This window comes from Mercurialis annua, linkage group LG1-X, assembly GCF_937616625.2.
Source record: "Mercurialis annua linkage group LG1-X, ddMerAnnu1.2, whole genome shotgun sequence".
NCBI lineage: Eukaryota > Viridiplantae > Streptophyta > Magnoliopsida > Malpighiales > Euphorbiaceae > Mercurialis > Mercurialis annua.
Genome location: NC_065570.1, coordinates 50,011,344 through 50,025,788, shown reverse-complemented (window position 1 = coordinate 50,025,788; position 14,445 = coordinate 50,011,344). Strand labels below are relative to the sequence as shown.

General features: G+C 36.8%; 2 protein-coding genes across 2 annotated transcripts; one reads left to right on the top strand and one right to left on the bottom strand.

Annotated features, from left to right (window-relative positions):
* Window positions 1-575: 575 nt before the first annotated feature.
* Window positions 576-6,333, top strand: LOC126680030 (uncharacterized). Its single transcript, XM_050375067.2, has 3 exons — window positions 576-983; window positions 1,143-5,360; window positions 5,923-6,333. Exon 2 carries the CDS (start codon window positions 1,182-1,184, stop codon window positions 5,346-5,348), a length of 4,167 nt encoding a protein of 1,388 aa, XP_050231024.1. The 5' UTR covers window positions 576-983; window positions 1,143-1,181; the 3' UTR covers window positions 5,349-5,360; window positions 5,923-6,333.
* Window positions 6,334-7,498: 1,165 nt separating this feature from the next.
* On the bottom strand, window positions 7,499-14,004 carry LOC126681551 (kinesin-like protein KIN-5D). The gene is made up of 23 exons (XM_050377104.2): window positions 13,838-14,004; window positions 13,313-13,518; window positions 13,001-13,130; window positions 12,720-12,875; window positions 12,161-12,637; window positions 11,828-11,925; window positions 11,577-11,733; window positions 11,379-11,448; window positions 11,208-11,284; window positions 11,052-11,105; window positions 10,882-10,962; window positions 10,683-10,794; window positions 10,431-10,517; window positions 10,166-10,341; window positions 9,927-10,088; window positions 9,695-9,802; window positions 9,440-9,598; window positions 9,262-9,345; window positions 8,961-9,166; window positions 8,765-8,866; window positions 8,570-8,679; window positions 8,331-8,482; window positions 7,499-7,972 (listed from the first exon to the last, which is right to left on the bottom strand). The coding sequence occupies exons 2-23, from the start codon at window positions 13,486-13,488 to the stop codon at window positions 7,745-7,747; spliced, it is 3,162 nt and encodes a 1,053-aa protein (XP_050233061.1). The 5' UTR covers window positions 13,489-13,518; window positions 13,838-14,004; the 3' UTR covers window positions 7,499-7,744.
* Window positions 14,005-14,445: the final 441 nt, after the last annotated feature.

The following is a 14,445-nucleotide window of genomic DNA, read 5'->3' as shown; positions in this document are numbered from 1 at the left end:
GATGAACGATGATGCTGATGAAACGAACGTCTTCTAATGAAGGACGAAACAAATGGCGGTAATGATGAATGATGAAACAAACGCCTTTTAATGAAGGATGAAATGAATGGCGGTGCTGATGAATGATGAAACGAACGATTCATTACTGATGAATGACAAACTGCGACGAATGGCGGCGTTGCTTTTTCCAGACGAAAGACAGTTACAAACGGCGACAATAGTCGGTGGTGGGGGGATGTAGCAAGAGCTAAAGGGTGCTGATTAGGTTAATTAGAGTTTTAATTAGAATTTTAAGGTTATTTATTAGGATTTAATTAGGGTTATTAAGATTAATTAGTATTAATTTTTTAATTAGGTAATCCATATTTTTTTGTTAAAGGGGTGAAACGTTACGGTTTAGCAAATGTTGAGATTGTTTTGACCCACTTTTGTGAAATCGACTTTTTTATACTTTGTGCAAACTTGAAGGGTGAATTGATCTTCTATTCCATTAGAAATGCTATTACTATCAAACGGCTAATCAATATCCACGTAGGATGACACGCAATTGAATTTTATTGTTTAAACATTTTCTTCTCCTTCACCCAAAAAGAGCGAGTGACTCAGGTGAGTGACTCACTGAGTCAACTCGTCTCTTTCTCTTTCTCTCTAACCAAATCAAAACCTTCTCCTCTCTTTACCTGAGACAGCATTTTCTCTTTCTTTAATTTAATTTCCAAATATACCCTTTCATCTTTTCCGAATACAAAAAATCAAACGGCCCACAGCCTTCCACGTCAGCATCGTCTTCTCCACCTCCTCCCTCCTCCTGTCATCATCATCCTCTTTGCCTCTTCCTTTATTATCCTTTTCTTTTTATATTCTAATTCTTATTATTTAGGGTTTCCTTTATTTACGCCCACAAAAAATTACAATTTTTTCTCTCTTATGGTCGCAAAAACTTTCTGATTTCGCCGCCAAAGTTCAGTCTCTCACTTGAAAAGGTAATGATTTCAATTGGGTTTTCTTTTTTCTTGCCAAAGATTGAATTTTTTTTATTTGGGCTCTTTTATTTTTGAGGAATCTATCTGGGTTCTCTAATTTATTGTGCTTGCTTGCTTTTTTTGATTGTAAATGTTGAATAATTTAATTTGTTTTTCTAGGGTTTTGAATTGGGAAATTGAAAAGCTTTGGGTGTGATTATGGCTATTGAGAAGAATAATAGCTATAAGGGTTCTAGGTTTGATCCAGAGATTTCTCCCAATAGTGGGGAGAGTATGTCTAGTGATGATGATGATCATGATGAGGTTCAGCGTCTAGGCGGAGCTGTTTCCGCTGCTGAATCTGATGATATTGATGTTGAGGATGATGAGGAGGATGATGAATTTGATGATGCGGATTCCGGGGCTGGATCTGATGATTTTGATTTGTTAGAGTTAGGAGAAACCGGGGCTGAGTTTTGCCAAATTGGGAATTTTACTTGTAGTGTTCCTTTTGAATTATATGATCTTTCGGGTTTGGAGGATATATTGTCTATTGATGTTTGGAATGATGTTTTAACTGAAGATGAGAGGTTTAACCTCACTAAGTATTTGCCTGATTTGGATCAGTTCACGTTTATGCAGACCCTCAAAGATCTTTTCGAGGGTCAGAATTTTCATTTTGGTAGCCCTATTAAGAAATTGTTTGAGATGTTGAAAGGTGGTTTGTGTGAGCCAAGAGTTGCTCTTTATCGGGAAGGTTTGAGTTTCTTTCAGAAGCGGAAGCATTACCATCTCTTGAGGAGCCATCAGAATAACATGGTTTCTAATATATGTCAGATAAGGGATACATGGTTTAATTGTAGGGGGTATAGTATTGAAGAGAAGCTTAGGGTCTTGAATATAATGAAGAGTCAAAAGAGTTTGATGAATGAGAAGATGGAGGAAGATTTAGAGAGTGATTCGTCGGAGAAAGACGAGTTTGGTGATGAGCCATGGAGCAAAAGGGTTAAGGATAGGAAAGGTGCACTGAAATTGGGCTGTAATACGGGTTATGATGTTGGTGCTAATTTGGAATTTCCTTCGCGAATGCCTTCCATGGGTTTGGAGGTGTCAAAGTATGGGAAGCAGAACCAGAAAGGTATACTGAAGTTGTCTGGAGCAAAACCTCTGTCAGCTAATGAGGCGACTGGTCAGTTTCCTTCTCTTTACCATGGAGTGGACATTAATTCTCGGCCATTTCGAGGTTTTCCGGTGCCAGTTTCTCATCAAAAGGCAATGGGATATGACTCAGGCACAACACTCAGGCAAAGAGATCAGATGAGAGATGATGATTACGATGATGATGCTGAAGATATGATATACGGAATGAGAATGGAGCGAGACCGAAATATGGCATACAGCGGTCTGATGGAAAAATCCGGGGTTTCAAAATCAGGAAAGAAGCATGACCTCTTAAGAAGTGATGAATTAGGCACTGACAATTTTATGGGCGTTCCTTTCTCTTCAAAGAATGATTTGCTTGCCTATGGGAGGAATAGGAATATGAATCAGCTGTCCGAAGTGAAACGGTCTGCAGGTAAGCCATCAAATCTTCGAACTTCCCATGAACTTGGCAAAAGGGTCAAGGAGAATTTTCATCAATATGCTGGTGGAGGTCAGATGAAATCACTGAAAGGCAGGACACCACCACGGCTAACTCTGAAGGGTAATCTGGCTGACATGTCAGATCATGGTGATCCAATATGGCATGGAAAGAAACAAGCACTTGCTTTCCCTGTAGATTCCTCTATGATACCTGAGGACCGGAATATGAGAAGCAAGAAATGGAAAACAGGGAAAGAGTATCATGATCTCAATTTTAAAACTTATGGATCCGCATCTCCTCAGGTGAATGATAGTACTCTGCTTTCTGAATTGAGAGCAAAACCACCAAGGGAGAAGATCAGAGCAAATTTAGTACAGAATGGAGGACTGGATAAAGGAGCAAAGAAATCAAACAGGATATATGCCAGAATTGAAGATACAGAGTCAGACTCATCTGAGCATTTTGATAATGACGATGAGGACATCAATCCTTTGATGAGAAGCAAAAGTACTTATTCTAGTGGTATGATGGAGGGTTCTCGTCCATTGCTATTGAAATCTGGCTTTGATGGTAAAAAGGGAAAATTTATTAAGAAAGAAATGCAAGAGGACACACTGGCTTTTGATGGAACGATAGATTTTTCCAGAAAAGCGGGTGGCTTTAATGAGCTTGGGGATATGCCGGAGTGTTTTTCAAAATCTAAACAGAAGGGGAAGATGTGTGACAGCAGTCCATTGCATAATAGGCTTTCGGAAAAAAACTCTCCCTTTAACTTGGCTAAAGCTAAGGATGATAATGACAGGAAGAGAAGTCGCAAATTAAGCAGGAATGGCCAGTTGCAAGAATCTGGTGAAAATTTGTATATATCCTCATCGAAGGCCTACCCTTCTGACCGGAAGCTGAGGGAAGTCAGCCATGGTTATGCTATTGATGAGGAGTACAATTTGGTTGAAACTTCTCTGTTAAATGAAAATGGGCTAGGCAGATTTGGAAAGAAAGGACAGGGGAGTGAAGCGTATATGCATGATTTAGGGTCTAAACCATTGGCGAAGAAACGGAAAGCAAAGGAGGAATTGATTGATTTTGATGGAAGAGATGAAGATGGTATAATGCAGTTTAATATTAGGCAGCAAGTTGATGATTCTATTTCATTGAAGAAAAAGGGGAAAAGTAGATTGGAGGCTGACATTGGCACCTCAGAAATGGAACCTCTTGAACCACCCATTACAGAAATGGGGACTGCAGACATGGATATCGAAACTAAACCACCACCGAAAAAGCCCTACACTCCGATTACGCCTACTGTTCACACTGGTTTCTCATTTTCTGTTATACATCTTCTATCTGCCGTTCGCATGGCGATGGTCAGTTCTCTTCCAGAAGATTCCTTAGAGGTTGGAAAATCTAGTGAGGAGCAAAATGGAAAGCCCGAAGGTGATGCAAACGGTATTGTTTCTCATGAGAATGTTGATGCCAATAAATTAGACGATGCTGCACAGGTGAATGTGCCATCCCTTACCGTACAAGAGATTGTTAACCGTGTGAGATCGAACCCTGGGGATCCTTGTATTCTTGAGACACAAGAGCCCCTTCAGGATCTGGTCAGAGGAGTTCTCAGGATATTTTTATCGAAAACAGCACCTTTAGGAGCAAAAGGTTGGAAAACACTGGTGGCGTATGAGAAATCTACGAAGAGTTGGTCTTGGATTGGTCCAGTTTCTTGTACTTCAACAGATCATGAGACCATGGAGGAGGTAACTTCTCCGGAATATTGGGGTCTTCCTCATAAAATGCTCGTCAAGGTGGTTGATTCATTTGCTAATTGGCTGAAAAGTGGTCAAGAGACTCTTCAACAAATTGGAAGTCTTCCGGCGCCACCCGTGTCATTGATGCAGTGCAATTTAGACGAGAAAGAAAGATTCAAGGACTTGAGAGCTCAGAAGAGCCTCAATACTATTAGCCCGAGTTCAGAAGAAGTACGGGATTACTTTCGTAAGGAAGAAGTTCTACGGTATTCCATTCCTGACAGAGCATTCTTATACACAGCTGCTGATGGTAAAAAGTCGATTGTTGCTCCCTTGAGAAGGGGCGGCGGTAAGCCAACTTCAAAAGCTCGAGATCATTTCATGCTGAAGCGGGATCGACCACCTCATGTTACGATTCTGTGTCTTGTGAGAGATGCAGCATCCAGATTACCTGGAAGTATCGGCACTAGGGCAGATGTTTGTACCTTGATAAGAGACTCTCAATATATTGTTGAAGATGTGTCTGATGCTCAAGTGAATCAAGTCGTTAGCGGAGCTTTGGACCGTTTACATTACGAGCGGGATCCTTGTGTACAATTTGACGGGGAAAGAAAATTATGGGTTTACTTGCATAGAGAGAGAGAAGAAGAAGATTTTGAAGATGACGGTACTTCATCTACAAAAAAATGGAAGAGGCAGAAAAAAGATCCAGCTGACCAGCCAGAGCAAGGGGCAGTAACTGTGGCGTTCCATGCTAATGATCAATCTGGATTTGATTTGGGCTCTGACCTCAATGCGGAGCCACCCGCCACTATCGATGATAAAAGAATCGACCTTGTGTCTCATGATGTGAAACAAACTGTAGAGGACATTCCCGAGACCAGTCATGCGTCGGACCAAGGGAATGCACATCAAATGGTTTGGGGTGCTCTTAGCTTAGATCCGATACGAGAGCATAGATTGTTATGTCAAGAAAATTCTACTAACGAAGACTTCGATGATGAAACGTTGGGCAGAGAGAGACCAATGGGACTATTAAGTGCAAGTTTATCATGATATATTTTTCAGGTATCTCTCAATGTCATCATTGCCTTTCATTTCTCAGAAAGTGTTTAGTTTATGTTCAAGTGAATGCTTATTTGTTGCTTTTTAGTGAAATCCACCCATATATCTGCCATTTTAAGGTTAAGCATTTAATTTAACTGCGCCAAGCTTAAAGAATGGAATGAAAAGCTGGCACAATATTGAGGTCCAAAGGTCTATTTGTGATTCTTGCCTGACCCTGCTATATTTGATAGCTATGTAGCACAGAAACTTCCCGAGCTCTACGTTTCAGCGTTCTGTTTTTATTTTCGAAAACGCTGATAAAACTCCATAATTCTACATTTATGACCTATCCATAAAAAAGTATTATCTCATCTGTTTTCAGTTTCCGCTGCCATGTTACAAAGTCTGAGAGTCACTAGTCTGACAAAGCGGAGGTGATTATCAACATTATGATTGTTAGGAACTTAAGTACTATGATAACCCGAGTTACGTATAATTGTATTTTGTAACGAATGACATGGTTTCTTAAGCTACTGCTGGTCTTTGAGTTGGTCTCTAACATAGCTTTTGATACGTTTTGCAGGCAGAAGGTGGATTTTATTAATCACAAGACCTGGTCCCCGGTCATTCTTTCCTCCTCTACAGGGTTTTATGAGATGGTCAAATATAAATCGATACACAATGTAGAATAGCAAGAGATGGTGCCAGGCTCCAGACTATCTTCATTATTACCCTATATGCTTCTGTATTATCTTTTTTTCCTTTTTGGAATGGAATAATCTTCATTGTTTCCCTTGAAATGAGTTGATTTAGCCCCTCTCTGTACATATATTATATATATTTAGCTAAGTTAATGGTAACGTAGAAGTCTTGAGCAGCATTTATCGCTATACATTGTATAGGTTCTTCAGTTTTGTATTTGGCAATGTCGTAATGTTTGTCCTTTATTTGAAGGCATAATGCATTTTCGGCTCCTATTTTTGTTCTGTTTTTAGCTTTGGATCCCTCTATTTTTATTTGTCTAACATGGAATTCTTACATTTTCAATTTTGTAGATATTAGATTTGTCCGATATCAAAAAAAGTGTTATTGGTTAAGAGAAAAAAAGTGATTCAAGGAGTTGATGTCATCCAAATTTAAAGTACATGGACTAAATTTCAATAAGATTAAAATAAACGAGTAAATAAAAATTTCATCTCAGCTGCATTGGCACGTAAAGTATATGCACTTCATGTCTCAAATTAAAATTATAGGAAGTTAATATTGATAAATCGAAATATAAAAATTTAATATCAAATATAGATAAATGTAGGAATTCAAATATGTATTTTGCCTTTTTTTTTATAATCAATCTTGCCTTTATTGGATAATCTCAGAATTTAGAACATCAACGATAAGTTTGAAAGACCATATACCGCTCCGTACGTTCTGACATAGAATATGTTGCCTTCGCTAAACTATGAGCAACACTATTCGCAAAATGAAAAATGAGACAGCTGCTATAAAATATTATTTTTCCTTGAATATTTCCCTATAATAAAAAAATCGTTTTTCTGTTAACATTTAGGTATAGTATAATTAATTTTTTTCTTCAAAGTTTTAATTATTTGAAATTTAAAATACTATGAGGACAATAATACTTTGACATAATAAGGCAATCGTACACCGTCGAAAAAGGTCAAAAAGGATATTTTTGGATGATCAAGTCACATAATAATTATCCCGAAAATTTCTTGGGTGAAGGCCACTAAATTTTCCATTATATATTTAAACCCCTCCACTTTTACCTTTTAATAGATTTAAATCATTCAACTTTTCATTTTTATGTATAAATCCCCTTCATTTTAAAATAGTTGATAGCAATGTTTCAAGAACCGAACCCGCTGGTTCAACCAATTCATCCAAAGACATTTCCCATATATGCTGCCTGCATATATAAATGTGTTGTAAAATATCTGTTTCTTTTTTAACCAGTTGAACCATTTACCAAGCACATTTTTAAAACACCAGTTGAATGGCCTTGTCACTTGCATAACTTTCAGTGATCAAGACAAGAGTAGTTTTATAGACCAAAAATGTAAACACTCTTCTCATTTTCTCAAATTTCTGCAAAACGTATTAACTAATTGATCTCCGACACGTTCTCAAAAAAAAAAAAATTGATCTCCGAAACAACACACTATATTTAATAAACTCGTGTAAATGTTCATATTTTTTCAAACAATACCTTTCTAAATAATCCTACCCAGTGAACAAAAAATAAAAAAGAATCTATCATATTTAAGCAATCAATTAATGAATAAGAAGAGACGTAGTTCATAATACCAAACCCTTTTTTTTCTGTACACAAACCTCTTTTTCTTACCACTATACTCTATCTGCCGATTTTAACTTTTTTTTTTCTCTTAGTTAATAGCGGTGAGAGGTACTCTGGAGTCTTTCAAGGACTGCGCGGCCTCATAGACTGCAGCAATATGTTGTTTAATGTCTCCATTTGCTTGCTTGGCGGATTTCGTATCCCAGAATGATTTTAATAGTTCTTCGAAAGCAGGAGTTCTGAGTTCCTCGATTGACGCAATACTCGGTAGGTTGAAGGATCTCTTTCTTGGTGTTGAACAAGATGGTTCATCCACCTGTTTGTCGAGCATTGAAAAACATTAGCTCACAGTAGAAAAATTCAGTTACTTTCTATAATATGTTTTTCTGAGAGCGAAATGGTGTTCAGTTCTGTAATTGTGAGAGCCTATGTTGTACGGAAACTTCGAGTCCTACATTGGAGTTTCATTAGGCCTCTAAATCTCACGAACTCTATAATTAAAATCTATTCTTACAAAAAACCATGGTTTTGCTGTTTCTCATTTAGGCGTTTCTTGTTTGCGTTTGCATTTCCATTTATGCAATAGGTGAGAGCAATTAAATTATTGTCTTGCAGTATGTGTTTTTCTTTATATTCTACATGTTAAAAGTTGCTAGAACCCTGAAGATGCTTACCGCATATTCATCCTGAAGGCATTTCCCAGCATTGTCTGTAACTTCTACAATCTTGTGATAGTGGCCACCCTTTAATTCCCTCAAGTCTTCACAACAAGGAACAATCATGGAATTAAGATTTCCGCAAGCATCATGGTCAAGTTGTAACGAATCTGCAAATATGTTGTTCATCAGTGGCCAATATTAGAAACTAAGGTTATAAGATAGATTATCCGTATACATAGAGACTAGATACTGACGATCAATGCACGAGAGTAAGTTTGTGTTTCCAGCATCCACATCTTCAATAGCAGTCGATACAGCTGATGAAAAACGTGATTGTAGGGCTTGATTGGCTTCCATTCCTCCACTAAGTGAAGTAAGAAATTATATCAGTGATATTTAATAATATAGAAAGCTAAAATGATAAAGGATAATTGGCAGAAATGACTTACCTAACAATGGAATTCACAGAAGAAACATTGCTTTTTTCTAGGTTGAGCAAGGCTTCTTGAGCATCCCTCCACTGTTGTGCTCCCATTCTTGCCTTGTTCAAACTGGCCAGATTATGATTGAAATTGGTTCAGATGAGAAACTAAGCACTCAATACTCTACAAGTATGAGAAAGAAATGCAAATCAATAGCCATTACCATTTATGGAGAACATCCTCCAGATCTTTCTTTCCATTGTCCACTGCATTCGTGTCCTCGAGATGATTAGTTTCTGTTTTCTCCATATGGTTATTCCATTCGGCCTTAATAGAAGATGAGGAATCCTGCATGGTAGCCATTTCTTGCTGTATCTTACTAGTTCTGCTATTTGCGCTCTCCCGCATGTCATGCAATGCCATTTGAACCTATAAACATAACACATCAGGATACCACTGGAAGTATACTTGTATGATCTCAGGCGCACTCGGGAGAGCTAGAAACATTAAAATGGAACTCATACCAGTTTCTTCTTTCTGTCATTGGAACTTGCAAGCAACTCTGCAACTTTTGCCAGCAATTGCCTTTCTTCATTAGCAGCACAGTCCTGCAGTGAATGAAATGCAATGCAATAATAAGCATAAAAAAGGGCCTAGCACTGGTCCAGTAATTTTAGAAATCCATTGTAAGTTTGTAACTACCTCAAATTTCTTTTCGAGATCAGACAATTTCTGATTGTTGACTATTTGGGCTTCTTCCACGATTTCGGATAGGTTGGAGGCATGCGAGTCTAGAGTCTTGAAGAAGTTTACCGTTATCTTAGAAACTGATCGTGCACTTTCAACTCCTCTAGAATGTGCCTATATCCAATAAGAAAATACATCAGTTATTTAAAAGCGACAATATATAAACACTGGTTAACAGCAAGCTATAGTAAAAATTATCCAATTACAAACCTCACGCTGCTGCTTTGCAAACGCAGTCAGCTTGTCCTCTTGAATATGTAGACTGCTTTGGAGATCATTTAGTAATGTATCAGCTTCCGTAGCAATTCCTTGGAAAAGCTGAAAGAGTATATAACTCATGTCAAAGAGAATTAAAGAGTTCACATTTTAAATTTTAGTCAACTCCAGTCAAAGATATAGTCAAAAAGTAAACTTTAACCAAAACTAGCTGTAAGAAACTTACACCCTCAAGAGCATGCGAATGCTTGGAAACTTCAGAATTTAGATTGTCAAAAGTTAACCGAGAGTTTCCCTCAAGTTTCTTAGCCATTTCATCCAGAGCTTGGATACCAGATCCATACATGGTTTTCAGCTTTCCAACCCTTCCTCGAAGTTCTTCAGTAGCCTTTATGCATACAAATAAAATTTGTAATGTTACCAATTATAGTGAGGCAAGTTAATAACTTCTTTTGTGAGGCTTACCTCAGCCTTTGTTGATACAAAAGTCTGCATGTCTTCCTCCATATCTTTGAGTTGCTTCTCCTGCTGAGTTACAGAAATTGCCACGGTCTTGTGCAGGGTATCAAGCTGTTGGGTCAATTGGGACTGAAATTTCTGGATAAGTACTCTATTTCCATCTTCAATTTTGTCTTTCCGCTCTGAAAGAAACCACTATTAGCTATAAAGATCAGTACTTCCAAGAAAGATAATACCCAACAACAAAGTCAAATATCAAACTGATACAAACCAATTTTGGCAAATAAATTGGAAATATCTGATGCAGCATTTTCAAGTTCTTCTCGAAGTTCAAAAGCACGTTCAACAAGAGTTTTCTCTGAAAGATTAACAAAGGCCATTATTGTTAAGCTCATAAATAACTGGAAATTTGAAAAATTAACACTTTTAGTACCTTCTCCTCTACTCTTTTTGAATCAGAAGAAAACTTGAATTGAAAGCACAAACTAAAAGTTGCATGCAAACAAAAGAAAAGCAAGCTCACCGGATTTGAGGAGATTAGATATCAAAAACTCCTTCTCTTTTATTGTTGCATTTGCCTGTCGGTGTTTTTCTTCGAGATCAAACAAGGAATTTTCAGTTTCCTCTAGCTTGTTCTGTATCAGCAAAGTGGAGAACAACTTCAGATTTAGTATGATAATAGATCAGGGAAATCTGCATGCTGAACACCTAAACGCAGTTACCTCAGTTTTTTCGAGTTTCTCACTTAGTTCTGCAGTCAAAAGTAGTTGGGAATTGTAAAGCTCCTGAAGCTCCATTGTTTGCTGAACATAAGTGAAGACAAATAATTAGTTTCCGTTTTGACATGCAGTTGGGTAAGACGGCTGTGAAATGTGCCCTTAATGGAACATACCTTGTCTTTAGATTCTGAGTCAAGTTCCATGCGCTCTATTTTCTCAGCCATTGCCTGGGAGGAGATTGATATATCAAGTCAACAATAATTTGATTTCACGGTAAAACTCAGTCAAGTGAGGGGGTGCAACATCAAATTATATGGTATGAACTAAACCTTTTTTTCTGCCTCTTCTTGCAGATAACGATCTCGCGGTATATAGATTCCATTTTTCTCTCTCGCAGCATACACCTCTGTTAGAACGCAAAATAAATTATTTGACATAAATTAATTTTTGCAGACATTAAGCTGCACTTGTTTTCAATTTATATTCAGTATAAGCAGTACCTTGCTTTAGCCTGTCAATTTCAGTGTACAGATCCTTGATCATTGCAGATTTCATCATCTTCTGATTAATCTGAAAAAACAACCAGTATAAAATATGGAGGTTGTAAGCAAAGATAACTCAAAGAATAAGCAAACCATGGATAGAAATAAATGAATAAGCAAGTGAACACAAGAAGCAGTTCATGAGTGACTACTAACCTCTGGTTTGTTCTTGATATTCTTGGCACGATGTGCATAGTCTAGAGTGCTAAGAGTTTCTTCCAGGCAATGAATAGATGGTGATATAGTGGCAATTATACAAGTCTTTGTTTTCCCTCCCAATGAATCCCTTAGTAACCTTGTTAATTTGCTATCCCTGGAAGTCCATTCATGTTTCCATTAATATGATTCGTAGAGTTCATAAACATGGGAGGAAAAAAGTGAGAGATCATACTTTTTGCATGTAATACCTGTATGGAACATGACCAGAATGTTCAACGAGTGCATTAATCACACGGCCGAGTGTAAGCAAACTCTTATTGATCTCTCCTGCCTCTCTTGCTCTGCCCTGCAAGATTCATTTGTTTTTTTCAGGATTAAAATTCAAATATAAATTGTTAACAAGACATTATTTAATTAGAAAAGCATATATATCAAAACCAACATTTTATAGAAGTTTCAAAAGTTAAACAATTTAGTTTGACCAATACACAAATCTCATACACGGTGGATGACTATGCTTTCTTTCAGGCTATTTTAACAATTATCAAAGAGTAGAGTGCAATCATCATGGTTAGACCAACCTCTCGTGCACCAGAACGTGAAATATTCTCTGAACCAGCAAGGTCAACAAGGTTCAGCTTTCCACACTTGATCATCTCCTCCCCCTCTGGAGTACATTCTTTAGTGTGAATAGTGATAGAAAATATTGAGTGAGAACGACTACTTTGCTTGTTAAGTAAAGTCTCCGCTGTGCGCCTCTTTGCAGAACCCTTCTCCAAGATTTTATAAATTTCATTTGCAGTACATACTATCTCTTCTTCCAAGCCTCTAACAAAAACACCCCCTTTTCCATCTTCCATAAGAGCTATTGGTTTCTTAGATTTATCATCAACAAATTTTGTAGTTTCTTCCAGCGCCAAAAGATCTGAAATTTCTTCATTGTATAGCTCTAAAAATGTAACTTTCATGCTATACTCAGCATTCTGAGCTTCAAGAATGTCAAAAATTTGTTTAACTGCTCTTGGAATGACACCAGCATCGCTTGGAAATTCCCCATTCTACAGAAGACAATATGCACAATTTGAAAAAAGTTGGAAATTTTAAAAAGACAACAAATGTGCATGTCTAGCAAAATCAAACCTTTTTCCTGCCTCCTCCTTCCATTGTGTATGTCTTTCCTGTTCCTGTCTGACCATAGGCAAATATGGTGCAGTTATAACCTTCTAACACTTCAAACACAATTGGCGCCACCGCCATGTCATACAAATCCTTTTGTTGGGACGTTGGGCCAAAAACCTAAAACAAAGTAAGAAAATAATAACAGATATCATATCTGTAACTAAACAACTAAAAACAAAAAATAGAAAATTCCATTATCTTTTCATTTTCCTAGCTTCAGAATGGGCCACGAACAAACTTACCTTATCAAACAAAAAAGTTCGATCAATCTGCTTGTTAGCGATATTCTGAACAGCAGCAACTTCCCTTCTACCCTCATGACAAGTAATCACCACTGGAGTATGCACTCTCATCTCATCATCACTCAACGGCCTGCATTCAAAAAAAGACAAACCCAAAACTCAAATGCTACGCCAATCACTCTACTTCCTCAACATTAATTCACAAACTAAACAATGCAACACAAACTAAACAATGCTACCCTCATAAAACAACAAAAACAACCCATAGTTAAGGAATCAATAACAATTCAATAAAAAGCACCAAATTCATACCTGCAACGCACAATGACTTGAACATTGACACCTTTATCCTTATCATGCTTACTATTAGAAGAAGACGACGTCGAAGAGCTAAAATCAGCTCCAGATCTTGCCGCTTTATCGCTCGAACGCGGCGTTTGAGAGGGCGAAAGTGACACCAATCCACCTCCTCTTCTTTGTGAATCCATCCTCTTAATAGTTTTAACCTCTCTCTTTATCTACATCAAACAATCACCCCAAACTTCAAATCATAAACAAAACCAAAACCTAACTCGCACAGTCAACTCAGCAAATTAAACAACAACTCAGTACAAAACAATACTCAAATTCAAGTCAAATCAGGTCACACATTTCAAACATTATCATCAAAATGCACATTAAACCATTAAATTAATGCTATAATCTTAAAACCTGCACATTTTACATAAATTTAAAACTAATTATGAATTATAAACGCACAAGATCGATCCAGAAGAAGAAGAAGAAGAAACGTACATTCATGATCAAAATAAAGAATCTGAAGCGAATTAAACTTACAAATTATTTATTGATTGTCTGCAACAATGGATGGTAGAGAAATCAAGTGAAATTTTAAGATTTTTTTAAAAAAATTTATAATTTTCTAATAATAAACGAAATGAATTTTGATATCAGAGGTAGAGAGAGATTAGAGAGAGTGTGAATTGTAAGTTTAAAATGAGAGATGAAAAAAGCGTTAAATGTTAATGCCGTTACTGATTCTGCTTCGTTACTAGCTGAGGACGGCCTTTTTACTAGTAAACGCCGTTAATTAGATCCCGTATGTATCCGACCGTTAACAATCTGCAATTTCTTATATATATATATTTGGTTTTTTTTCTCTTTTTGTTTTTGAAAGTTTTTGAATTCTAAATTCTGTTTAGGGGAATAACACTTACTACTTTGCTTCTTATTTACCATATTATCCTCTCACATTTTTCTTTAGGTTTGCAGAAAATAATAGTCATTAAACATTTAATATAACTAGTAACAGAAATTATATCTAAAATTTAAATTTTAATATATTATATAACTTAATTATAAATTAGTTAACAAATATCCAATTAAAATAGTTTTCATTAATACTAATTATTCTATGAAAGATTCAAATTAAAAATATATAGAAA

Excerpts from the sequence above, each read along its gene's own strand:
- LOC126680030 (XM_050375067.2), top strand. The coding sequence starts at position 1,182 with ATGGCTATTGAGAAGAATAATAGCTATAAGGGTTCTAGGTTTGATCCA.
- LOC126681551 (XM_050377104.2), bottom strand. The coding sequence starts at position 13,488 with ATGGATTCACAAAGAAGAGGAGGTGGATTGGTGTCACTTTCGCCCTCT. Across the intron at positions 11,734-11,827 it reads TCTGGTCATGTTCCATACAG|GGATAGCAAATTAACAAGGT; the intron begins GTATTACATGCA and ends ATGGACTTCCAG. Across the intron at positions 11,106-11,207 it reads AAGAAGAGGCAGAAAAAAAG|GCAATGGCTGAGAAAATAGA; the intron begins GTTTAGTTCATA and ends ATCTCCTCCCAG.